The following is a 26,086-nucleotide window of genomic DNA, read 5'->3' on the forward strand; positions in this document are numbered from 1 at the left end:
GGCCACGCGCGCAAAAACACGCCTGCAGCACACTCCCCATGTGCACGCCCCAAGCCCTGGAAAAAATTTGAGTCCCCCCCCCCCCTGCTGTGGCTCCTCCAGCTAGCTCTGTGCGCGCTGCAAGCGGACCAGCCAGGCGCGCGCGTCCACGCACACGCGGGACACACGCACACGCGTGGACACGCGCGCACACGGGGCCGCGCCTTCCCTCGGCTGGCACAGGGCGCACGGGGCCGTGGGCAGGGGCTTGCACACGCACACGCACACCCCCGCGGGCTTGCACGCGTGGGCGGCCAGGGGAGGGGGCCGGGCTGGGCCGGGCCGGGCCGGGCCGGGCCGGGGGGCGGGATCGGGGCCGCCTGCGATGCGGGGCGCCCTCCGCAGCCGCCTCCGGAGCCCGGGATGGGGCGAGAGGCCGCGGCGTCCGCCAGCATCTCCCCGCCGGGGGCCCCGGGGGCCGCGGAGCCGGCGCCGCCGCTGCAGCCGCTGCTGAGACCCGGCGGGCGATGGGTGAGTGAGCGAGCGGGGACCCCGGGGTGGCCGGGCCCGGCCGGGGCGCCCCCAAGCCCGGCCTGGGCTTTGTGCGCCGCTGCGCCCCCAATCCCAGGGCGCGGGGCCGGGGCTGGGGGCCCCCCTGGCGCCCGCTTTTCCCCACCCGATCCCGGGCTGCGGTGGTGGCGAGGATGGAGGAGGCCCAGACGCGGTGGCTGGGGGAGCGCGCGGGCGCCAGCCTGGGGGGCCTCGGGGATTTGGGGAGCTGCTGATGGGAAGCGGACCTCACCCCAAAGCCCTTCCCCGGGGGGAGGGGGACCGGCTCCCGCCCTTTCTGCTGCACTGCCCAGGGCGGGGGAGGGAGCCAGGTTGTTTTTTTTTTGGGGGGGGGGCCTTTGCTATAAATACCTGCCAATAGTGAGTTCTCCAACTGGGGGTGCCAGGGTGTGTGTACGTGTGGGATGTGTGCGGAGCTGGGGTCTCAGCCGTCCTGGGTGACTCCTGGCTCTCCATCCAGGGAGCCCCCCTCCCCTCCTTTGATGGTCCCCACCCGAAGTCTGACACTCTATCTATCCCTCCTTCCTGGCTCAGGGACAGTAAATGGGGTCCTACCAACTGCCTGGTCATCATGGTCCAGGCCTGGGGTATTTTTTTATTTTGAAGGGGGAACCTCACACTGGTGAGTAGGGGGATGTGCTGTGTCCCAGGAAAGTTGGAATGAGGGTGCCAGTTCCCCCCCACACACACACACCTCCACAGATGGTAACAGAAAGTGGAAAATTCTCCCAAAAGTGAAGTCAGGGTACCTGGGGTGTGCAGATGGAGGCGGGGTCCCCACTAGACCTGGTGCCGGGGCCATTGTGGTCAGGGCCAAAGGTTTGGTCTTGGCTGCACTCTTGGGCGGTCTGGGCCACCAGGAACCCTCTCACCATCACACTCAGCTTCTGTCTGGCTCAAGAGACAAAGCCTCAGTTTCTGCGCCTGTGGAATGGGGAGATCTTGGTGGGGCCCTGAGTCCTGCCTGCCAAAACCTACTGTTAGTGGAGGGGACCCCAGAGGGCCAGGAGCAATAGGGTAAGGCCTGCCTGTACCCAGTCACTGGGTGCTGGGGGAGGGGGGCAGGTGGATGGTACCAATGCTCCTGACTAGCCCCGAGCCTTGGCCCTGGGAAGACACAGCCTGACATCAGCCTTTCTGTGGCCCTTTGCACAAGGCTTCCGTCCTCCTGCCCAGCTCTCACCCCCTACGCGCAGACCAGGGCTGCCTTCCAGAACTTTCTCCAAGCATTCTGGCCTGTGCCCAGCATGGCCTGCTGTGAAAGGCTGTGTGCCCGGCAACCAGGTGGAGATGCCACAGGCCTGGCATGGTGGGATTAGTGGTGCCAGGTACTGGTGCCACAAGGTACTCAGGTGGACACGCAGAGCTAGGGGCCCAGGTTATACCTGCAGCTGTGCTCTGCTCTGTGCCTCAGTTTCCCTGCCTTGAAAGCAGGGCCTCGAATGCTCTCTGCCTAGCTGGGCTCTGTTTCAGCTCAATCCCGACTCCTCGGCGCCCTGGACCTACCCCTGGCACCTTTTCTCCCCATCCTTGCCATCTCCTCTCGTGTGTGAGCCCCCAAGGGCAGTGCCAGCTGGGCATGGTATGCTGGCACTGAGCCCGAGGCCATGGTGTAGATCTGTCCCTCGGAGCAGCTTCGCTACCAGCCCAGTAACAGCTGCGGTGGACAACCAAGACTGCTGGGCTGGTAGACTTGGCAGAAAGGGACGTTAGGAGCCAGGCAGGGCAGGTGGGCTGTGGACAGTGGGGGCTGGCGCCCTTCTCCCACGTCTCTGACTCTCCTGCAACTTGCTCCAAGCCCTGCCCTGGATTTCGGCTTGACCTCAGGCTCTGCAGAGGGGCCCATGGAACCCGAGCCCAGCGTGACCAGCTCCAAGGTCTGGTGCACGCTGACCCCCAGCACTTCAAGTTCCTTCCTGGTCTCATTGTATTCTGTTCTTCCTCCTCTTGCCTGGGCCTGAATTGTCCCCGGTGTCTCACTTAGAAGCACAAGCCCCTGCTGCCCATGTAGCTGTCACCCCCGTCGTCACAGGGATGCCTCCAGCCCAGACACCCCAAATGGCTTTGAGAGCCCTGTCTCTGAGAATCCAAGTTCTGGGTCTCACAAGCCCCTGTGCAAATGGGGAAGTCGAGACCCCAGGGTGGCCAGTGTTTGATGTCCCCTTTCCATTCGAGTATGATGGTGGTGGCTCAGGGGGCCATGGAAATCATGAAGGTCTGATGGAATTGGCATGGACTTCATGTGGGACCCAGGGAAAAACTGAGTCTGATGGAAGCTGTGGGGGGACTTGAAGGAAAAGCAAGTCTGAGGGAGGCGGTGTGGGACCCCATCTGATGGAGGAGGCTTGGGGACCGTGTGGGACCCGAGTCTGGTGGAGGGGCCGTGGGGACTCTGGGGAGACCCTCTATCCTATCTGTGGCCCTGACTCATTCCTGTTGATAGCTTTTTGGGTTTTTTTTTGGCCACACCCAGTGACGCTCTGGGGTTATTCCTGGCTTTGCACTCAGAAATTGCTCCTGGCTTGGGAGACCATATGGGAAGCGGGGGGATCAAACCAAGGTCTGTCCTCGGTCAGCCACATGCAAGGCAAATGCCCTACCACTGCGCTATCGCTCTGGTTCCTCCTGTTGATGGTTTTGTTTATTTGTTTATTTTTGGTTTTGGGTCACACTCAGCGGCACTCAGGGGTTTCTCCTGACTCTATGCTCAGAAATCGCTCCCTAGCAGGCTCGGGGGACCATATGGGATGCCAGAATTCGAACCACCGTCCTTCTGCAGGCAAGGCAAATGCCCTATCTCCATGCTATCTCTCCAGCCCCTGTTGATAGTTTTTATTTGTTTGTATTTTGTTTGGGACCCACAGAGCTCCAGAGCAGTTCCCAGCAAGTTTGGGGGACTGTGTAGTACAGGGAACCAAACACTAGGCATCCCTTAAACCCGTCCCACCTGTGTATGGGTGATTGTCCTCTGTAGGACCACCTGGTCACAGGGACTAGGACAGACACTGCTAGAGGGGCAGAATGTTCCATGTTCCTGTTGGAAATGGGCCGAGTGGAAGGGTCTAGAATAAAGCAGGGGATGGCGGCAACACCATCATTCCGGGTACTCAGACCTCCATGCTCGGCTGGCGTAGAAATTCCTGCTGGTGCAGTTATGTTCATCTCTTCTATAAAAATAAAAATAGAGTAAAGTAGAACAATACGGATTGTTCACATACGTAATTACTTCTGTTTGAAGAATTTAGAGTTTATTTTGCTCGAACAGTGATTCCCATTGAAGCGGGACTCTGCCCGCAACCCCCAGGGAGAGGGTAGGGCGGAAGGTTCCCAGACTGAGGTATGTCCTGGGGTTTCTGCTTGGCTTTCCAGAACCTTCTGCCCCTTTGCTTTCCCTCCCAGCTGTACTTTTCTGCTAGTTATTCGGCTGTTTATCAAGCACTTACTATGTCCTGGGCACAGGGCCAGGCACTCAGCCTGTCTCAGACTCCTGACGCCAGCCTACTTCCCAGGAACTGTTCTTACCCTTCTGGGGCAAGAACCTGGGGAGGCTGGTGGTCTGGGGTCCGGGCTAGGAAGTGGCCGGCCTGGGCTTGTGGCCAGTAGTGGGAGCCTGATGGGGCCATGGAGAGATCTGTCCTGCCATTTATGCACCCAAGGAGCGCCCCCTTCAGGCCACCTCCTGCAGGGTTAACCCCCACCCCCTGACAAATTACACTTTGAGGGGCTCCTGGGAATTGTAAGATTGAACCACTCCTGAGACCCCTGAAAACTCACCTGCTCCCAGCCCCCCAGCCCTCCTTTCAGTCCCCCGCCCTGCTCCAAGAGCCCCAACCCTGCTCCCAGGCTCCTAATTTTGCTCCCAGAAGTCCAATCCTGCTCCCAGATCCTCAACCCTGCTCCCAGACCCTCAGATCTGCTCCCTGCCCAGCTCTGCACTCTCTGCTTCTTCCTGGCCCCTCTCCTGCTCATCACTTTCTTCCTGGCACCTACCTCTCCCCTTGGGGTGTCTTAGGGTGCCCCCAACTCTGCTGATACTCAGACCTGACCCCTGTGACTTCCCTCCTGCGGGGTGTCAGGGAGAGTGCTTGATAGTGGCTGGGAGGCTTGGGGAGAGCTGCCCATGGCCAGGGAGAGGCTGGCATGATGCCTGGCACCAGAAGGCGTTTGAGGAAAATACCCGGGATATTTGCACGCTGGTGTGGGTGGGCACTGGGCGGACCAGGTGGCTGCAGCTGTGGGGGGCAGCGGGGCCAGCGGGCGCGAGTGGGCGTGTCTGTCAGGCATGGTTGGCGCCCGGGAGCGAGCCTTGGGCAGCGTGTAAGGGGCACGAGGCAGGACAGGCCTCCCCCCAGAACCCCCAGACCCATCTCTTTCCCAAGCCCCTTTTCTCGCAGCAACTGGAGCTCCAAACTTGGATCTGAGTTGGGGAGCTCCTGCACTCTGGGGCTTTGTGGGACTTGGGGAGCCCCTGGGTCACAGCTGGCTGAGCTCAGGTGCTGGTGACCCTGGCATGCGGCTTAGTTCTGGGGGTCCTGGCTCGGTCCTGTGGCTCGAAGCAGAAGCCTTAGAGGGAATGGGTTTGCTCCTCAGTTTTTGCACCCCAGCCAAGTGCAGGAGTGTAGCTGAGCCCCAGCAAGAAAGGTCAGGACTATAGTGGGTGGGGGGAAGAGGGCCATTGGGGTACAAAGCAATGGCGTCCTTGCCTCCCTGAATCTCAGGGGGACGTGCCACAAAGTGCCGGTCGGTCCTTGCTGACTCAAATGGCACTGGAGGGCTTTTGTGTCCCCGTCTGTATGAGTGCCTTCCCCTCCGTTCCCCTTCAGTCATTAGTGAACCCCGGAAGACGCCTCCCTTGGTCCAGGCTCTCTCTGACCCCAGCTCTGGGCTGAGGCTGTCTGTGGAAGGCAGAGTGATGGGGCCAGAGTGACAAAACAGCGGGGGGAGGACTTTTGCCTTGCACGCGGCCAACCCGGGTTCGATTGATCCCAGCATTCCATAGGATCTCCTGAGCCTGCCAGGAGTGATTCCTGAGCAAAGAGCCGGGAGGAACACCTGAGTGTGACCCCAAGTAAACAGAGAGTATGTTGGTGTGGTCAGCAATGTTTCGGTGCATAAGAGAAGTAGTTTGAGGGACCCCCACCAGGCTATACCCTGGGAGCCCCACTTCTGAGGTTAGGGGCACATCTGGGGTGGACTCAGTGACCCAGAAGCCCCACTAGAGAGCTCGGGCAATCCTGTCTCTTGTTTTGCTGTGATCTAGAGTGTTCCAAGTGGGGGAACCGCCCCTCTGCTGGACACACCACGGGAGGCCACGTCATTGTGGGTGCTGGCACCAGCCACAAGTGCCCTCGTCAGTGCACATGCTTTCCCCCTTTCTGGATGGGGTCAGTGAGAGTTCAGGGCCTGATGATGATGATGGGCTCCTTGCTTTTGGCATCTGTGCCAACCTTCAGCGCCTCCCTCCGGGCACCGCCTGGCCTCTGGGCCTCCTACACACACACACCCCCCACGTTCTACCTCTGGGTTCACCCTCCTGCCGGAGCCCCCTTACTGGCTCTGCCAGGGCCCCATCATGCCCTCCCCTGTCGGGCAGCTTTACCCCATCCTGGTGCGCACTGCTGTGCCTGACTGCCATCTTTGTGGGGCGTCTCGGGAAGTTGGGTCCCTTTGAGCCAGTGGGAGCAGCAAGCAGTCACCTGTGAAGCCTCGTCTGGGCCAGGGATGTGCCCATGTGCCGCTTTTACTTCCAGCCGCTGGGCTGCATGCCTGTCAGTGGTGGACAGATGGACAGATGGATGGATGGACAGACTATCAGGGCGTCTGCTCCCCACGCTCATTTCACAGCGCCCTTATCCCAAAGGTGTGATCTGGGTCACTTCCTTGGTATATACCCATCTTGGTCAGGGGGAGGAGGAAGCCGATGACACTGAATTTGAACTCGGCTGAGGGCAGTGAGGGCTGCAGTGACCAAGGGGAACCTGAGGTCCAGAGGGGGCTCCCTAGGTCAGGCTTTCAGTGCTGCTGAGATGGAGTTAGGGGAACCTGGCTCTGGGGGATCCTCCCAGCAGCCCCACTTCATGCAGCAGAGTCTTGTGGCCCTTTGCCCTTCCCAGTGCTGCAGCGTGGTTGGAGCACATGGGGTAAGGGGACGACACCGTGGGGGCTCTTGCTTCTCACATCTGCTTCTACCCTGTGCCTTCAGGTTCAGGGGGACCCTGGCGGTGGCAGGGAGAGGCCCGGCTGCCCATGTGCGCCAGGCTGTGGGGTCTGTTCCAGGTTATCAAGGAGGGGCCGAGGGGGCGTGGAGCCTGCCCAGCCTGCAGTGGTGAGGGACGCTGAGTCACGGGTGGCTGGTTGGGAGAGCGAGACCCTGAGACCTTGGGCCCTTGGGCGGACTTGGACCTGGGACAGAGGTCGCGGCAGGGGCGGGCCAGTGGGAGGGCCCTGCCTCGACTTGGAAGGAGCCTCAGAGGGTTGCCCGGAAGAACTCATATACAGGTGAGCAAGAACTGGAGACTGGGGCTCCCTGGGACAAGTGGTGGGTTCGGCGAGACTGACCACGGGCAGACGCAAGCCTGGCCCCGCCTGGTAGGGACAGTTGTTGCAGCGAATGTTCTAGATGGTACTGGGATCGTATCCTGCCTGTGTGGGATATGTCGGGAGTGTGCCCTTTCCACCCCGAGCATCCAGACCCATAGCGCTCTCCCATGTCTGGGACACTGGCACCAAGTCTGTGCCAGGCCCTGGCCATGCTTAGGCAGCTCCAAGGACAGCACTGCGGGTGCCCCCTTCTCCCTGCAGCCCCAGGCTCTTGAGCTAGGGATGGCGCCGGGCTCAGCTCTGAAGTGGCCCTTTGTGCATTGTCCCGAGGGTGGGCGAGCCTAGCAGGAGGGGCTGGCACTGCCCGGTGGTGGCTTCACTGAGCTGCGCCCGGGGGTGGCTCTGGGCAGGCATCTGGGGCAAGGGAGACCAACCCCAGGACCCCTTCAGTCCACACTGGCCAGGTGCCCCCAGCGGGGAGCTCAGCTTTAGCCCCAGGGCCTTGTGGGTGAGGCCATGTCACATGTGAATAGGGGCACAGATGCTTCTGTGGGGGGCTGTGGTCCTTTCTCAGTGTCGTGGGAGACAGGGAGATCTTCAGGGACCAGCTGGAGTAGAATTTGTGGGGTATAGGGCAAGGGGAAACTTAGGACAGGTGTTCAAAGATAAAAAAAAAGACCCTCAGGACAGGGTCCGTTTCAATAGTATAGCAGGGAGGGCACTGGCCTTGCATGCAGCCAACCCAGTTTTGATCTTGGGCATCCCAAAAAATCCGTTAAGGTACCACCAGGAGTGATTCCTGAATGCAGAGCCAGGATTAAGCCCCTGAGCTCTGCCGGGTGTGGCCCACACAAAAACAAAACAAGAATTTCAAGACTGCCAGAAAGAAGGAAAGAAGGAAAGAAGGAAGCAGAGTTTGAGCAATAGCATAGTGGAAGGGTGTTTGTCTTGTATGTGGCTGACTCAATGGTAGTTCGATTCCCGGCATCCCATAGGGTCCCCTGATCCTGCCAGGAGTGATTTATGAGTGTAGAGCCAGGAGGAATTCCTTGAGCACCATCAGGTGTTACCCAAAAATAAACAACAACAACAAAAAAAAAAAAAAAAGGAAAGAAAGAAGTTCCCTTGGAGACCCCACTGACCCAGAGAGGCCCCTAAACCTCACTGTGTGAGCTTTAGGAAAAGCACTGGAGTGTAATTGGGGTCCGGGATTCCCGACACTCTGGCCCCATCAGACCCATCAGCCTCTGGAAACATCTCCTTCATGCAAGTCATTGGGTTTCCTGGGCCTTGGAAATGAGGCAACAACACTCTGTAGTCATGAGGTGTCAGTGCTGGGTGTGAGGACAGGGCTGGGGTGTCTCTAACGACCTAGGGGAGCCCTGAACCTGCAGGGCTGGAGAGAAGCTCCATGGAGCTCTGCCAATAATTAATCACGGGCGGGAGTGGCTAAAAAGGCTGAGGGAAACGCTGCCTGTGTGGGAGGTCCAGCCCCACCCCGCCAGGGTCCCAGGAAGAAAATAATCCAACTTGCCTTGTGTCCCTGTCCCCCCTCCCCCATAGGCACCAGACACCCACCGTGCTCCCTCCGGCTCCCTTGTGCTCCTTTCGCTGACTGCATCCTGGTCTTCTCGGGCAGGGGTCCCAGTTGGGAACCTGCCCCCCAGTGCCTTTCATCTCATTGCCACTGAGGCGGGGAGGGGCCATCCTGTGTGATGGAGAAACTGAGGCACCGAGTGGGACCCACAGGAAGCTTCAATCTGGACTGATGGGGTGGTTTCTCTTGTGGCCAATCAGAGTCCTGCTTCTGTTCCCTTTCATGATTGGGGACCCCCTCACTCGTGTCAGGCCCCCGCATTCTGCTTGTAGGTAGACATACCTGTCCCTCATGCCCCCTTTTTTTTGGTATCCCAGAAAGCACTATGGCCACGCATTGCAAGGTCCTGGGTTTCCATCTTCTGTCCAGGTCCCCTGGGAGTGGCAACTCCCCATGATTGGCCCGACCTGGGAAAAGGGCCTGGGACACACCTGTAGGGGTATACACATGTATCCATGACCAGCTGATGACAAGGTCACTGTGGCCTGGGAGGCAGCTGGCACCAGGCCCAGTCAAAGCTGCTCCCTCCTGCCATAAAATCCTGCACTTGGTGTCTGGAAGGGCATAGCTGCCACGGGCCTTGCTTACCAAGGAAACTGTGGGGCAGACATAAGGTACACAGGGCTATGGAGTGGGGGCCCCAGGTGAAACCGGATACCCTGCAGTTCAGGACCACCTCTGTGGGTCTCTAGGTTCCCCGACTGTCTTCCTCTCTTCTCCTTGGTGCTAGTGCGGGATGAAGTGAAGGAGCGACCCCACCCTCAAGCCTGGTTTTTCTCGGTGGCATCCCCCTTTTCACTAGGGCTGTGGAGGACCCGCCGTGGGCGTGGGGTCTGTGCGACCAGGCGCATTGAGAGTAGGGAGCAGCCCATGCGGACCCTGCTGAACCCTGAACTCTCAGCCTGCAGGGTTGGGGTACTGGGAAGGGAGACAGGAAGTGGAGCCAGACGGGGTGTGGGCCAGGATGGCTGCTGCGTGGGTGCGCGGGTCCCTGGGGAAGTCGGGGGTCTGTCCATGTCTGCTCTTGAAGTGACTGCTTTCTCCTATGTGGAGCGAGCTGGGAGAGAACCCGTCCCAATATTGGGGGGCCCAGCAGTGGGAAGCCAGGAGCAGCTGTACTGTGAGTAATCTCCTGCAGAGATGTCCTTTTCTGGGGCTCAGTATCTTTCTCAGTCCTTCAGTCCCTTGAGGTTCTCGGTATTTTGTTGTTTTTTTTTGTTTTTATTTTTGTTTTTGTTTTGTTTTCGTTGGTTTTTTTTTTTTTTTGTGGTTTTTGGGTCACACCCGACAGTGCTCAGGGGTTATTCCTGGCTCCAGGCTCAGAAATTGCTCCTGGCAAGCACGGGGGACCATATGGGGCACCGGGATTCAAACCGATGACCTCCTGCATGATGGGCAAACGCCTTACCTCCATGCTATCTCTCCGGCCCCGAGGTTCTCGGTATTTTGGTTTTGGGGCCAGACCTGGCCATGTTTGGGAGAGGATTAAACTGGGGAACCTGTACTGCGGTATTTACAGTGGAGACTGGGGGTCTGGCACTCAGGGGCTCTCACGCCTGTTTCCCCACTGGCTCTAGCTGCTTCTGCCCAGTTGGGCAAACTTTGTGCTTTTGGCTTCTGTCTCATGTGTCATGTGGCCTGTGTGTGACTTTCACTTCATCCTTGGGCAGGGCACCACTGTTGGGCTATTTAGGGCTTACCTAAGACACTTGTTTTTTTGTTTTTATTTTTGTTTGTTTGCTTTTTGGGTCACACCTGGCAGCGCTCATCTCAGGGGTTACTCCTGGCTCTGTGCTCAGAAATCACCCCTGGCAGGCTCGAGGACCAAATGGGATGCCAGGATTCCAATCGCCATCCATCTGTGTTGGTTACATGCAAGGCAAAGGCCCTACCACTGTGCTATTGCTCTAGCCTCAAGATACTTGTTTTGATTGTTTTTGCTTGTTTGTTTGTTTTTTGGACCACACCCAGCAACGCGTAGGGGTTACTCCAGGCTCTGCAATCAGTCAGGAGTTAGTTCTGGCAGTGCTGGGAATTTAACTCAGGTCAGGCACGAGCTTGCAGTGTGGACAGGGATGGGCTACAGTAGCTAGGCCCTGACTCCTGTCCGCTCCGAAAAGGCGGAGGGCAGTGAGAACACGGAGGAGGGAAAGTTCTAGCATTTCAAGGACGCAGAGATGTGTCCCCAGAGCTTGACCTCGGCACAGGCTGGGACAGTTAGTGCTAATGGAGTCCCTGCAGCACATTCTCCAGAGGCCCCAGGGATGCCCGGGAGGGAAGGCAGAGATCCCCAAAGCAACACCGTGCACCCACTGTGCTCCGTAGGAAGGAGGTACAGACAGGACTTTCTCAGCTGTAGGTCAAATCAGCATCGGGCTTCAGAGGCTCAAAGCTGCCTCTCCTGTGGGCAGATCTTGAGCCTTCCGGCCCTGCCTGTGCTTTTTAGCCCGGACTACAAGGTCCAACGCCCACCAGTCAGTCTGTACCACTGCTGAGTTGAGCACTTACTTGTTTGTTTGGGGGCCACATGCGGCAGGGCTCAGGGGTTGCTCCTGGCCCTGCACTCAGGAATCACTCCCAGCAGTGGTGCTTAGGGGACCCATTGGGATGCTGAGATCGGACACAGGTCAGCAACGTGCAAGGTAAGCGTCCTCCTCGATGTCTTACCACTCAGGCCCCTTTAAGCCAACCCTGGAAACCAAGGCGCTGGTGCATGCCGGGGTTGAGGCAAGAGACAGCAGGAGAGGGAAGTGCTCGCCTCTGGGAACAACTTTCAGTCACAGCCTTATGGAATAAGGGGGCTCAGGCACTTTTTCTTTTCTTTTCTTTTCTTTTCTTTTTTTTTTTTTTTTTTTGCTTTTCCCTTTCCCTTCCCCTTTCCCTTCCCTTCCCTTTCTTTTTACCTCCTTTCCTCATTTTTTTTTTGTTTGTTTTTGGGCCACACCAGTGACACTTAGGAGTTACTCCTACTATGCACTCACTCCTGGGTCGGGGAACCATATTGGACCCCAGGGATTGAACCCAGATTCATCCTGGGGTCAGCCACGTGCAAGGCAAAAGCCCTACCACTGTGTTATTGTTCTGGCCCCATCTCTTTTTTTTTTTTTTTTTTTTTGGCTTTTTGGCCCACATCTCTTTAACGCTAGTTAGTTTTGGCTATCAACCCTGGCTTGGGGGGACCATATGGGACACTGGGGATCGAATCGCGATCCTTCCTAGGCTAGTGCTTGCAAGGTAGACACTTTATCTCTAGCACCACCTTTCTGCCCCCATCTCATTTCTTTCTTTCTTTTTTTTTTTTTGGTATTTTTTTGGGGGGAGGCCACACCTGTTTGATGCTCAGGGGTTAATCCTGTCTAAGCGCTCAGAAATTGCCCCTGGCTTGGGGGGACCATATGGGACGCCGGGGGATCAACTGCGGTCCTTCCTTGGCTAGTGCTTGCAAGGCAGGCACCTTACCTCTAGCACCACTTCACCAGCCCCACCCCACCCCATTTCTTTTCTTTTCATGTTTATTTTTTGTTTGGTTGGGTTTTTGTTGTTGTTGTTATTTTTTGTTTTGTTTTGTTTGCTTTTTGGGTTACACCCTGTGATGCTCAGGGGTTACTCCTGGCTATATGCTCAGAAATCGCTCCTGGCGGGCTCTGGGGACTATATGGGATGCCGGGGCTGGAACCCCAGTTTGTCCTGGATCGGCAAGGCAAATGCCCTATCACTGTGCTATCGCTCTGACTTTAAGTCTCATTTTTCTGCCTATCTTGTGAAACCCAGAATCTGCCTGCCTGGCCTTCCTGCAGTGTGGCCTCCTCGCAGCCATCTGGAGCTGATCCCGTATCTCCCCAGTGTGACTGTGTAGACATTTTTGTGCAAATGTTGCTCATTGGAATTCCAATTTACAAAATTGAAAAGCTGAGGGATCATTTTTTATTTGGGGGGAGGGGGTGGTGATGGTCCCAGCCTTTGTGTCTTTCTTCTTCCCCTTCTCCCTGGCTTCATTGGTCTGGGGGAGGGAAGGGTACCCTGAGCCCAGTGCATGCAGGCCCCACATTACTAGGTCTCTGGGAGGGGCCCCTCCTGACCCCCACCCTCCAGTGGGAAATGTTGACTCCCTCACTGCCTGTAGTTGCAGTTGCTTCAGCCCTGAAGCATTGACTTATGTCCCGTGGGCTCTCCTTACGCTCCATCCATCATCCAGGGAGACACGCACCCATGACCTGTAAATGGCGGCTCTGTGGCCCCAGGCCCTGAAAGGTGTGAGCTCCCAGCAGTGCTTAGCGATGACTCAGCTCCAGCCTTGATTCTCTCTGCGAAATGGGAGTGACAAAGACCAGAGCAAGGAGTACATCAGGAGGGCGCCGGCCTTGCACACAGATGACCCAGGTTCAATCCCCAGTATCCCATAGAATCCTCTGAGTCTCTCCAGGAGTGATTCCCCAGCACAGAGCCAGGAGTAACCCCTAAGCACCGCTGGTATGGCCCCTAAACAAAACAACTAGGGGCCGGAGAGATGGTAGGGTGTTTGCCTTGCATGCAGCCCATCCAGGACCGATGGTGGTTCGAATCCCAGGATCCCATATGGTCCCCCGAGCCTGCCAGGACAGATTTCTGAGTGCAGAGCCAGGAGTAACCCCTGAGCACTGCCTGGTGTGACCCCTCCCCCCAAATACTAATGGCCCTGGCAGGGCCCTCTTTGAGGAATGAGACAGGTGGGGTTGGGGGGCGGTGGCAGGACCTGACAGCCATGGCTGGAAGCTTCTTGGGCCCCCACAATAACTGGCATCCCTAGAACCATCTGAAGGGGCGCTGCTCTGGGGCATCTGGTGACTAGAAGCTGATTTGAGGGCACAGGGGAGGCGACCTTAGGCTGCGTGGGAGCTTCTTTTCCTGCTTGGCTGTCTGTGGGGAAACTTCACAGCAGCCAGAGGGCTGGACCATAGAAGCCGGGAGGGTCCAGAGGAAGGAGATGGGGACCCCCAGTGGGGTCTCTAGATAGGAGGTGGGGTGGGTACCTGTGAGTAGGCTGGTTTTGGAAATGGGCTAAGTTTTCAGCTGCCCCTCCTGGGCCCCCCAAGGGAGCCAGAGCCGCCCTGGGCCAGACCTTTGTGTTTCTCCTGGGGCAGGACTTACCCAAATGTGTCATACTGCAGGACCCATGTTGTTCTGCCAGCGGGTGCAGGTGCCCTCCGGGGAACCCTAGTCTCACCCCAGAATCCCTGAGTGCGAGGTCGGAGTGATTGCACAGCGGGAGGGTGTTTGCCTTGCACGTGACCAGCCCAGGTTAAATCTTTGGCTTCCCATAGGGTCCTCCCGAGCCTGCTAGGAGTAATTTCTGAGTGCAGAGCCAAGCATAATTCCTAAATGCCACCAGGTGTGGCCCAAAAACCAAAACGAAACAAAAGAACACAAAACCAGAATCCCTGACTAGTTTAGGAGAAAGCTTTCAACACCCCAGTTGCTCATCCACAAAGTGGAGATGTACCAGGAAGAGCCCAGCCATGGACCCCTGCGTTTCTTTCCACCCCTGGCACTAAGGTTTTTTGGTAAATGACCCCAAGGGAGAACCTTGATGGCATGACCTAGCTATGGAAAGATGTAAAAACAACTTCCAAAGAGGTGGGATTGAGGCCCAAGAAGGCAGGTAGATGCAGGACATGGCTGACTTGGGCACCCGAGTCTCTGCTTCTCGCCTCAGGAAGTTGGAGGGATCACAGAGATCACACAGCCAGGAGTGTGCTGGGTGCCAGCCTGCACCAGCTGTGCCCCATGATCCTCTTCCACGAAAGCAAGGCCTGGCACATTCCGGGGAGTAGCTGCATTTGGTCCCAGGGAGGAAAACAAAGAACAAAGTGTGGAGCCCAGCACCACATCCAGGCAGGACATGCAGCCAGGAGCGTCTGGGTCCCCTGGGTCATAGGGGAGGGTGACCTCTCTCCTGCCACCAAGACTCTGGCCCAGAGATGCTTAGTGATTTTCAACAGGACACACAGCTTGGTTTTCTTTTTCTTTTTTTTCTTTTTTCTTGTTTTTGTTTTTGTTTTTTGGGCCACACCCGGTAACGCTCAGGAGTTACTCCTGGCTATGTGCTCAGAAGTTGCTCCTGGCTTGGGGGACCATATGGGACACCGGGGGATCGAACCGCGGTCCATCCAAGGCTAGCGCAGGCAAGGCAGGCACCTTACCTTTAGCGCCACCGCCCGGCCCTTCTTTTTTCTTTTTGGGGTTTTTGGGTCACACTTAGCAGTGCTCAGTAGTTACTCCTGGCTCTATGCTCAGAAGTTGCCCCTGGCAGGCTCAGGGGACCATATGGGATGCTGGGATTCGAACCACTGACCTTCTGCAAGGCAAATGCCTTACCTCCATGCTATCTCTCCAGCCCCACAGCTTGGTTTTCAAGGAGTTACAGTTCTGGTTTCCAAGCCGAATACCCAATGTAGGAACCAAGAGGAATCAATATTTTCTCATTGGACTCCACGGATGCCTGAATTCTGTGGCCACTGCTGTTGACTGTGGGGGCCTGGAGGCACAGAGATGTCCCTTGCCAAATCAGGGTACGTCTTGGTGTTTGCCTCTGCCCACATCTTTGTCTTTGTTGCCGTTGGGCATGGCAGAGCTTGTGGTGAAGGAGCATTTCCTCTTGGGTGATGGACAGGGCTAGGTGACTTATGAATAAAGGAAGGTGCGGCCTGGGTGGGACCCAGAGTCGCTGGCAAGTGCCCAATCCAGCAGCCCAGTGCCCAGGACCATTGTGGTTCTAGAGACATCGGCACCGAGTGTCATGAGGCTGGTGGGTAGGTGAGTAGCCGCTTCCACGGTCCTCAAAGTGGAAGGCCCCAAAGGGCAGACAGGGGTGCCCCAGTGCAGAGGAGGACCCGGTCAGGACCACGGAGAGCTCCTGGCCACCCACGGGGATGGCCACCAGAGTGTCCCAGACCTGCTGCCTTTATGGCTCGAAGGGTTTCTGCAGCCAGGACTCCCTTTCCCCCACCAGACTGGGCTCACCCCAAGGCCACGCTGGGTTGTGGGGTTTGGGTTCATCTCCCTATCCCCCAATCCATCAGCTGATTGAGCAGCCAGGAAAGGGGAAACCTGGGAAGGTTCCGGTTTGCCCCCCTGGAATCTTACAGAAGCTGGAAAAGGCAGTGGGGGACACCCTCATCACAGCTGCCTCCTGTGTCCATGATTTTTGTTTTTTGTTTTTTTTTTTGTTTTGTTTTTGGGCCACACCCAGCGTTGCTCAGGGGTTACTCCTGGCTGTCTGCTCAGAAATAGCTCCTGGCAGGCACGGGGGACCATACAGGACACCGGGATTCGAACCAACCACCTTTGGTCCTGGATTGGCTGCTTGCAAGGCAAACACTGCTGTGCTATCTCTCTCATGGCCCCCTGTGTCCATGATTTTGGGGAGCCTGTGGGAGACCTAGGCCCCTGGTCTGAGGGTGTCACCCTCAGCAGTGCTTTCTGCTCCCTGCCCTTTCCCAGGCTAATGCCCATCCCCGTGGACCCAGCCTCCACCTGACTCCCCATGGCTGAACCCCAAATTCTGCGCGAACTCCCTGGGCACTACCCTCCACATTGCCAGGGTGGGAGAGGGCAAGCGTGACAGCGGTGTCAGGGCTCAGTGACGGCGGGAAACCCTGGTCCCCCAAGTGGAAGAAAACTGTCACTTATAAACTGATACAGGAGGTGCAAACAACTGCGATAAGCACAGCCGGGACATCACAACAGTTCAGAGTCCACACCGCACCCTACTGGGGACGCGTGCAAGGAAAGGCTCTGGGGTGGGGACAGGCTACCTGAAAACTGCCAGGTGTGGCCTCCAAACAACATAGATAGCTGTGTCAGGGAGCCAGGCACGCCATCTTTGCTGGTGAGGGCAGCAGCTAGGTTAGGAGACTTTTCTCGGCCCCCTGAAACTGCCGTGGGAGGGTGAGGAGGCTGTAGGGGTAGGAGTTCTGGCCTGTGGCAGGGGTACCTGGTGTTATAGGGGCTGGTGTGGGTGCTGGGAAGCACCCCAAGGACTCTTGGGAAAGTGTTTGCCTAATATGCGCTGACTGAGGTTCGATTCCCACCACCCCATCTGGTTCTCTGAGGAATGATTATTTTCACCAGGAGTGATTTATTTTTTTTATTTTTTTTTTTATTTTTAGGCCACACCTGGCAGTGCTCAAGGGTTACTCCTGGCTGTCTGCTCAGAAATAGCTCCTGGCAGGCACGGGGGACCATATGGGACACCGGGATTCGAACCAACCACCTTTGGTCCTGGATCGGCTGTTTGCAAGGCAAACACCGCTGTGCTATCTCTCCGGGCCCCAGGAGTGATTATTGAAAAAAGCTGGGTGTGGCTCCAAACCTGAAAGAAAAAAAACAAACAAGAAAAATACAGAATCTAGTTAAGAAGAATAGTGAAGGATCTATTATTGAGGATCTATAAGAGCCATGAGGGGCCCTGGAGATGGTCTCAAAGGGGCTGGAGTAGGGTGGGAGCGATAGTATAGCACAGTGGTGAGGGCATTTGCCTTGCATATGGCTGACCTGAGTTCGATCCCCAGCAACCTATAGGGTCCCCCAAGTCTGCCAGGAGTTATTCTTGAGTGCAGAGGCAGAAGGAACCCATATATGCTGCCAGATGTGCAGCCAAAGCCAAAACAAATAATCAAAATGTTTCAGAGTGGGGGGCCAGAGAGATAGCATGGAGGTAGTGCATTTGCCTTGCATTGCAGAAGGACGGTGGCTTGAATCCTGGCATCCCATATGGTCCCCTGAACCTTCCAGGAGTGATTTCTGAGCATAGAGCCAGGAGTAACGTTACCCTGAGTGCTGCCAGGTGTGACCCAAAATCTAAAAAAAAAAACAAAATCTTCTGGAGCAATGCTTGGTTTGGAGCAGGGATCCTCAAACTTTTTAAACAGGGAGCCAGTTTACTGTCCTTCAGACTGTTGGAGGGCCAGATTATAGTATAAACAAAAATTATGAACAAATTTCTATGCACACTGCATATATCTTATTTAGAAGTGAAGAAATAAAATGGGAATAAATATAATATGTGGCCCGCGGGCCATAGTTTGAAGACCCCTGGTTTGGAGGAACCCCAGGAGTGATATCCAACACCGAGTACTGTCCACAGCCCAAAAAAAAAAAAAAAAAGGAGGCAGTCGTGAAAACACCCCTAAATGTCTTCAAAGCACTGCTTTGCCCATGCCATACGCTAAGCAGGTGCAGCTCCCTGCAGCCCTGGACTAGAAGGCTCAGAAACAAGTGGGGGGCCCAGATCCAGAGTGGGGGATCCAGTCCCAGAGTGGGGCCTCAAATCCAGATCCCAGTTCTTTTTTTTTTTTTTTTTTGGGTCACACCCGGCGGTGCTCAGGGGTTACTCCTGGCTGTCTGTTCAGAAATAGCTCCTGGCAGACACGGGGGACCATATGGGACACCGGGATTCGAACCAACCACCTTTAGTCCTGGATCAGCTACTTGCAAGGCAAACACCGCTGTGCTATCTCTTTGGGCCCCAGATCCCAGTTCTTCACATACTTGCATCTAGTCTGTCTGGGCCTTAGGGCACATGTCTCTCTGGAAACCCAGTGTCAGTGGCTGGGGCAGTCACCAGAGTCAGTTTCGCTAAGGCATTGCAGGGCAGTGGGCAAAGGAGACATCACAGCACCCAGGCACCCCTACACCCATCACAAAGCCTTTGGGGTGTCTCTAGCCTAACTTACCACCATGAGCTCCCCTCAGTCCATGTGACTGTCCACAAAGCTGGGAGTTGTGCTGATCCCCTGGACATAGGCCTCATGATTGAAAGAATAGCTTTCCAGAGGGCTAGTCTGGGCCCCCTGAGTGGATCATTCTAGAAGCTTTCACTGCAGTATTGCCTTAGGCCTAGTTCCCACCATACCAGGGCTCGTCTCCTCTCTGTGGGTCTCTTCCTTGGGCCTCCACTTACCCGCTCTCCCCATCCATCAACTGTCTCACCTGACCTGGGCCTTAAAGGATCCATAGCCATGAGGAGGTCCCTGACGGCATTGCCAAGTGGCAGTGCCCATGTCCTGCCATCCAGCTTGTGGGCAGCTGACCCTGCTCTGCCCCAAGACAGCTCACATTTGGGAAGAGGTCAGACCCCCACCCGCCATTGTCCTGAGTGCTGGCCAGCTTGTGCCAGCCATCATGGGCAGCTTTCAGACCTGGCTATATCTCATCAACTTCCTCCTGGTATTCGGGGTGCCTTCCCATCAGCTCTCCAGAAGCCCTGGTTTCCTTGTTTCTCACAGCAGCATGTAGGTCCTTAAAATGTTGCTTCATATGCTCCAGAGCATGGCTGAGTACTTTGATTTGTAGTTTAGAACATGGATGTTTACAGAAATTTCCTGATGGTTCATCGAAAAGGAAAAGAATGTCGAAGGCCTGTTGCAGGGTTAGAACCTTTAAAAAGGGGCTCAGAGAACATTACGCTGGAATGTTCCAGCTTCCGGTGTCATTCGAAGGGCAGGAAAGTGGATTGAGAGTTAAGTTGCAAATGGTGAGACTGAGGTGCAGAATGGGAGGAGCCTGGCTTAAAGTTACGGCTGTGGGGGCCGAGTGTGTGCCTCCCTTCCCGATCTTGCTGTTTCCACCATTTGGGGGTCATGTGGGGAGTGGGTAGCAGAAGGAAGAGCCAGAGGAGATGGGAAGCTCATGAAAGCACTTTGAAAGGGAAAGAATGTTCTAGTTGGAGATAAGGATGTGCCCTGGTTGTCTCAGGCCAGGATTCTCGACTGGGTGGTGAATGGGTCACCCCAATAAAACATGCCTCACTTTGGTCATTGTGTTGGCCATCCTGTCCCCCTCCTCCTGGGGCTAAGGGATGAACAGATCTGGTGGGGGGGGGGATCTGGGGCATGTTCGAGTCTTGTTCTCTTGCCAGGAAGGCTCACCCCATGCGTCCCAAGAAAGCATGGACACTGGCATGTGTGTGTGTTTGTGTGTGTGTGTGTGTGTGTGTGTGTGTGTGTGTGTGTGTGTGTGTGTGTCCTTCTCCTGGCTGTTTCAGGTGTGACAGGAGAGGTGAAAAACAGGGGTCCTGAGTGTGGTTTGTGGGGATCTGCCCAGGCCTTCTTTGTGGCTCTTGGTAAGTAACAGACTCCAAGTACAAAGTCTGTTTGCTCCGTTAGCAAAGCGCATATGCCCCATTCCCCTCACAGATGGATTGAATCACATTCGTAAGAAGATTATGTTCAGGACTGGAGCTATAGCACAGCTGCAGGGCGTTTACCTTGCACACGGCTGTCCAGGACGGACACGGGTTCGAATCCTGGCATCCCATGTGGTCCCCTGAGCCTGCCAGGAGCAATTTCAGAGTACAGAGCCAGGAGTAACCCCTTAGAGCAGCCGGGTGTGACCCAAAAACCAAATAATAATAATAATAATAATAATAATAATAATAATGTTTATGAGTTTATGAATCAGTTTTGAGTAATGGACTTTTTTTCCAGGCTCAAGTACCTCTAGACTAGTACGTGAAATGTAGGAAGAAATCGTAGGCTTAGTTTTACTGACACAAAAGTTTCTTTAATCTGTCCTTAATTAAAAAAAATTTTTTTGGGGGCCGGGCGGTGGCGCTGAAGGTAAGGTGCCTGCCTTGCCTGCGCTAGCCTTGGACGGACCTCGGTTCGATCCCCCGGTGTCCCATATGGTCCCCCAAGCCAGGAGCAACTTCTGAGCACATAGCCAGGAGTAACCCCTGAGCGTTACCGGGTGTGGCCCAAACCCCCCCCCAAAATTTTTTTTTAGCTATACCCAGCAATGCTTAGGGGTTCCTCCTGGGGCTCAGTAGACCATATGGGATACAAGGGATTGAACCTGGGTCAGCTGTAGGTAAGGCAAGGCCCTACCTTTTGTACTATCTCTCTGGTCCTGGGTTCATCCTTTCTCTGCCTTTAGGTCATGCCTGGTGGTGCTTGGAGGTTACTCCTGGGTCTGCACTCAGGAATTATTCCTGGCAGGCTCGGGGGACCATATGGGATGCTGGAGATTGAACCCAGGTCAGAGGGTACAAGGCAAAGGCTCTCCCTGCTGTGCTATCTCTCTGGCTCTTTAATCTGTCCTTGATGGAAGCAATTAATATGGAGTTAATAAAATAATCCGAGTGATAGGCCGGAGAGATAGCACAGCGATAAAGTTTTCTTTAGATGCAGAGGACAGTGGTTCGAATCCTAGCATCCCATATAGTCCCCCAAGCCTGCCAGGAGTGATTTCTGAACACAGAGCCAGGAGTAACCCCTGAGCGTTGCCTGGTGTGACCCAAAAACCAAAAAAACAAACAAACAAACCCCCCCCCAAAAAAAACAAAGCAAAATCTGGGCGAGGACTGTTGAACCAAGGACGGAAACCAGCATATACAAAGTCTCCCAACCTTCGGGCTCCAGGGTTGGGACACTTACTTTGCATATAGTAGCTGCAATTGCTCCGAGTTCTGCATGGTTCCCAGCACCGTTTTCTCCCCAGCAGCTGGCTGTGTTCCCCATACAGGATGAATAAATACAGGACAATAAAACAGGGGTGATTTGTGTGTTAGTGATGTAGCTGTTTTGGCCTGGAGAAGTGAAGGGAAGCCTTGAGTTTGTTGGGTCTGTTAGAACTGAGTGTGTGCACCTAAAGGGAGAGAATGTTTTCCATCAATAGTGCCTGAGAGAAAGAAGGCAAGTACATGGTGGTCAGCTAGCAGGAGAGGGGCCAGAGCCATAGCACAGTGGTGAGGGAGCATACCTTGTACGAGGCCGACCTGGGTTCGACACCTGGCATCCCATATGGTCTCCCGTCTCCCCAGCAACACCAAGAGTGATTTCTGAGTGAGTGCACAGCCAGAAATAATCCCTGAGCGCTGCTGCTGGGTGTTCCCCCCCCCAAAAAAAAAAAAAAACAAAACAAAACAAAAAAGGAAGCAGGAGAGAGCAGCCCCAGAGCTAGGACTCAATGCCTGCCTCCCTCTCTGCCCAAAATCCTGCCTGCCAGTTTCACTACAGGGTTGAGTTCTTTGCCTGAACATTTTTTTCTGGAGTGAAGCCTGGCAGTGTAGCTAGCATGTTAGGGTGGACAAGGCCTGGTGGTGGTGCTGGGGAAATGGGGGACAACTGTTCAGGCTGATTTGGGGGGGGGGTCTCAGTGGCTGAATTCTGAACCAGAGGGAAGAGTCCCTTTTTAAATTTATTTATTTATTTTATTTTATTTTATTTTGGTTTTTGGGTCACACCTGGCAGCGCTCAGGGGTTACTCCTGGCTCTATGCCAGGATTCAGACCACTGCCTTCTGTATGCAAGACAAACGCCTTACCTCCATGCTATCTCTCTGACTCCTAAATTTATTTATTTTATTTTATTTTTTTAAATATGGGAGAGGGGCCTGAGTGATAGCACAGCGGAGAGGGCGTTTGCCTTGCAAGTGGCTGATCCGGGTTTGACTTCCTGCATCCCATATGGTCCCCTGCCAAGAGTAATTTCTGAGTGCAGAGCCAGGAGTAACCCTGAGCACTGCCAGGTATAGCAATAAATAAATAAATAAATAAATAAATAAATAAATAAATAAATAAATAAATAAATAAATAAATTGGGGGGAATTGGTTCATACCTGGTGGTGCTCAGGGGTTCTTGGCTCTGCACTCAGGAATCACTCCTGGCAGTGCTCAGGGGACCATATGGAATGCCATGAAACAAATCCAGTGGGTTGTGTGCAAGGCAAACTCCTTACCTGCTATACTCTTGCGCTATTGCTCTCTCTCTCTCTCTCTCTCTCTCTCTCTCTCTCTCTCTCTCGCTTATTTATTTTAATTTAAAAAGATTTGGGGGGAAAAAACACTCTCCCTTTTGGGGTTGGAGAGATAGCATAGAGGTAGAGTATTTGCCTTGCACATTGAAGGATGATGATTCGAATCCCGGTATCCCATATGGTCCCCCAAGCCTGCCAGGAGCGATTTCTGAGCGTAGAGCCAGGAGTAACCCCTGGGCGCAGCCAGATGTGACCCAAAAACACACAAAAAAAATTGTGGGGTGGGGCCTTTGAGGCGTCACCTGGTTGTACTCAGGGCTTACTCCTGACTCTGCATTCAGGGATCACTCCTGGTGGGGCTCAGGAGGACTCTATAGGGTTTGAACCAGGTGGGCCACATTCAAATCAAACGTCCTATCCACTGTCCTATTTCTCTGCCTGGAAGAAATTTTTCAGATGCTGTGGCTTCTTGCGGGCTGGGGTACTGGCAGCTCGCCCACTGGGGCGGGGAGAAATTAGGAGGGGACTTCATGGAGGGGCTGGGCAGGACGTGGCTTTGCTGGCTCTCTGTGACCCGTGTGCTCTCTGTCTCACTCTCCCTTGCTTGCTGGGACAGGATGAAGATGAGACGTTACAAGCTCTTTCTCCTGTTCTGTATGGCGGGCCTGTGCCTCATCTCTTTCCTGCACTTCTTTAAGACCCTGTCGTACGTCACCTTCCCCCGGGAACTGGCCTCCCTCAGTCCCAACCTGGTGCCCAGTTTCTTCTGGAACAATGCGCCCGTCACACCGCAGGCCAGCCAGGAGCCGGGGGCCTCCGAGCTCTTGCGAACCCCTCTGTATTCGCACTCACCGCTGCTGCAACCTCTGTCACCGAGCCGGGCATCTGAGGAGTTGCACCGTGTGGACTTTGTATTGCCCGAGGACACCACCGAGTACTTTGTCCGCACCAAAGCCGGGGGTGTCTGCTTCAAGCCAGGCACCAAGATGCTGGAGAAGCCACCGTCGGGGCGGCCAGAGGAGAAGGTGGACGGCACCTCTGACAATGCCGATGGTGCCTCGGCCCGGGGCCCGACGGCCCGGCGTGTGCTGAGCGCCCAGGAGCACGCGGGGAGCCGGGGCAGGGGTGGCCGTCGCAAGTGGGTGGAGTGCGTGTGCCTGCCCGGCTGGCATGGGCCCAGCTGTGGGGTGCCCACCGTGGTGCAATACTCCAACCTGCCCACCAAGGAGCGCCTGGTGCCACGCGAGGTGCCAAGGCGCGTCATCAATGCCATCAACATCAACCACGAGTTCGACCTGCTGGACGTGCGTTTCCACGAGCTGGGCGACGTGGTGGACGCCTTCGTGGTGTGTGAGTCCAACTTCACGGCCTACGGGGAGCCTCGGCCCCTCAAGTTCCGAGAGATGCTTACCAACGGCACCTTCGAGTACATCCGACACAAGGTCCTCTACGTCTTCCTGGACCACTTCCCTCCAGGTGGCCGGCAGGACGGCTGGATCGCCGATGACTACCTGCGCACCTTCCTCACCCAGGACGGGGTCTCCCGTCTGCGCAACGTGCGACCCGACGATGTCTTCATCATTGACGACGCCGACGAGATCCCCGCGCGTGATGGTGTGCTCTTCCTCAAGCTCTACGACGGCTGGACCGAGCCCTTCGCCTTCCACATGCGCAAGTCACTCTATGGCTTCTTCTGGAAGCAGCCTGGCACACTGGAGGTGGTGTCAGGCTGCACCGTGGACATGTTGCAGGCCGTGTACGGGCTGGATGGCATCCGCCTTCGACGCCGCCAGTACTACACCATGCCCAACTTTCGCCAGTATGAGAACCGCACTGGACACATCCTGGTGCAGTGGTCGCTGGGCAGCCCCCTGCACTTCGCTGGTTGGCACTGCTCCTGGTGCTTCACACCCGAGGGCATCTACTTCAAGCTCGTGTCGGCCCAGAACGGCGACTTTCCACGCTGGGGGGACTATGAGGACAAGCGTGACCTCAACTACATCCGTAGCCTGATCCGCACCGGGGGCTGGTTCGACGGCACTCAGCAGCAGTACCCGCCCGCTGATCCCAGCGAGCACATGTATGCGCCCAAGTATCTGCTCAAGAACTACGAGCAGTTCCGCTACCTGCTGGACAATCCCTACCGGGAGTCCAAGGGCCTGCCCGAAGGAACCAGGCGGAACAAGGCCCCCGAGGCAAGGGCCCCCACCAAGGGCAAATCAGACGTGGTTGATGGCTAAGGCTGCATGGTTTTCTGGAGCCCTGGGAGTGGAAGGTGTTGCCCCTTTGTTCCTTTCCTGCCCTCTCTGGGGGATTCTAGAAAAGACCAGAAATGGAGGAACAAGGGACTTGGCAGTTGGGGCTCAGGCCTGTGAGTTGGGCACCTAGGAGAGAGGACCTGGCCCTTCAACCCTCCCACCTGCATGATGGGGGTGATTGGATCACCCCAGGAGGCCAGACAGCCCCTGCCAGGGGACATGGCTCTCCTCACCCCCCTGCCCACGGGATTTCAACCTGCATTGGGACAGAGGGATGCCCAAAGTTTCCAGGACTCTGTAAATAGATGCATTGGGATCCAGGCAAGAGCTGGGCGACAGGGAGAAAGGGAAGATGGGCAGGACCAGTGAGGGAGTGCTGAATCCTTGGGCGTGGAGGACCCTACTTGACCGCCCCTTGGAACCCAGTACCCCATTGTATTCCTTTGCGCATTTCCTGCAGACATGAACCGGGAGATCAGGGGTCTGAGCTCCTTTTGGTCCCCAACCTGGCCCTAACTTCCCTTTCATTTCTATCTCACGAGTGGGCTGCTTGCTCTGTTCCTGCCTAGCCAGGAGTCCAACGCTAAGGGCATGATGGAGGCCAGATTAGTTTAGTAAGAGAGGTGGGGTAAGTCACACCCAGTCCCCTCTCCCTGTTGGAACCACAGCCTTTGGGCTCAAGGTGAGCCCCCTTAAGCCTCTCCTTAGGACCATCAGACACCTAGGATGGAATCAGTACGCTGCCACGAGGGACATTAAAGCCAGTTGAATGTCGTCTCATTCCTTGTTGTCTGCCTCTTGGGGTAGGGGCATATTCGTTAGGGTAGATCCTGAGCTGCTGTGACTAAGGCACCCCAGTATAGAGGTCCTCGCACAAGCTTATGTGGGACATCACGGTCTAGCAGAAGATGGAAGGGGAGGCAGAAAAATGGGGAAGAAGATGTTTGCTAGTCCAGATAGGGCAGGACAGTAGAGCAAGGGGAGGCCATTTCTGCCTGTAGCTCATTGGCTGTGGCTCGGTCGCGTGACCCCAATTTGCTGCAAGGGCTGCTGGGAAATGTAGTCCTGAGCTGCAGAGTGGGCCCTAGGATTGTGCGTTTTATTTATGGGCATGGGTGCATGCTGGTGTGGGCTCGTCGTGTCTGTGTCTGCGTGTCCTGTAAATAGATGCTGGGGTGGATGGAGGAGCAAGACTCAGGCCCCTGTGGCCACACTGCCTACAGCTCTCCCAAAGGATAGAGGCAGAACACCCTGGGTAGGGTGGGTGGGGGGCACCCCAGATGGCAAGGAGAAGGGGATGTGGGGGTCTGTCTGTCTGTCTGTCTTCAGTCCAAGGAATGAGACTCCTCCCGACCTAAGGGCCTTCTAGCTGAGCGCTCACTACCTCCCCCCAGCCTTCCTCAGCCTC

At 55.7% G+C, this 26,086-nt stretch overlaps 1 protein-coding gene across 1 annotated transcript; it reads left to right on the plus strand.

Moving 5' to 3' along the window:
* Positions 1-408: 408 nt before the first annotated feature.
* On the plus strand, positions 409-25,458 carry MGAT3 (beta-1,4-mannosyl-glycoprotein 4-beta-N-acetylglucosaminyltransferase). Its single transcript, XM_049771581.1, has 2 exons — positions 409-510; positions 23,037-25,458. Exon 2 carries the CDS (start codon positions 23,038-23,040, stop codon positions 24,658-24,660), a length of 1,623 nt encoding a protein of 540 aa, XP_049627538.1. The 5' UTR covers positions 409-510; position 23,037; the 3' UTR covers positions 24,661-25,458.
* Positions 25,459-26,086: the final 628 nt, after the last annotated feature.

Source organism: Suncus etruscus, chromosome 4, assembly GCF_024139225.1.
Source record: "Suncus etruscus isolate mSunEtr1 chromosome 4, mSunEtr1.pri.cur, whole genome shotgun sequence".
NCBI lineage: Eukaryota > Metazoa > Chordata > Mammalia > Eulipotyphla > Soricidae > Suncus > Suncus etruscus.

Bases quoted from the DNA above. Each gene is read 5' to 3' on its own strand.
- MGAT3 (XM_049771581.1), top strand. From the start codon at position 23,038: ATGAAGATGAGACGTTACAAGCTCTTTCTCCTGTTCTGTATGGCGGGC.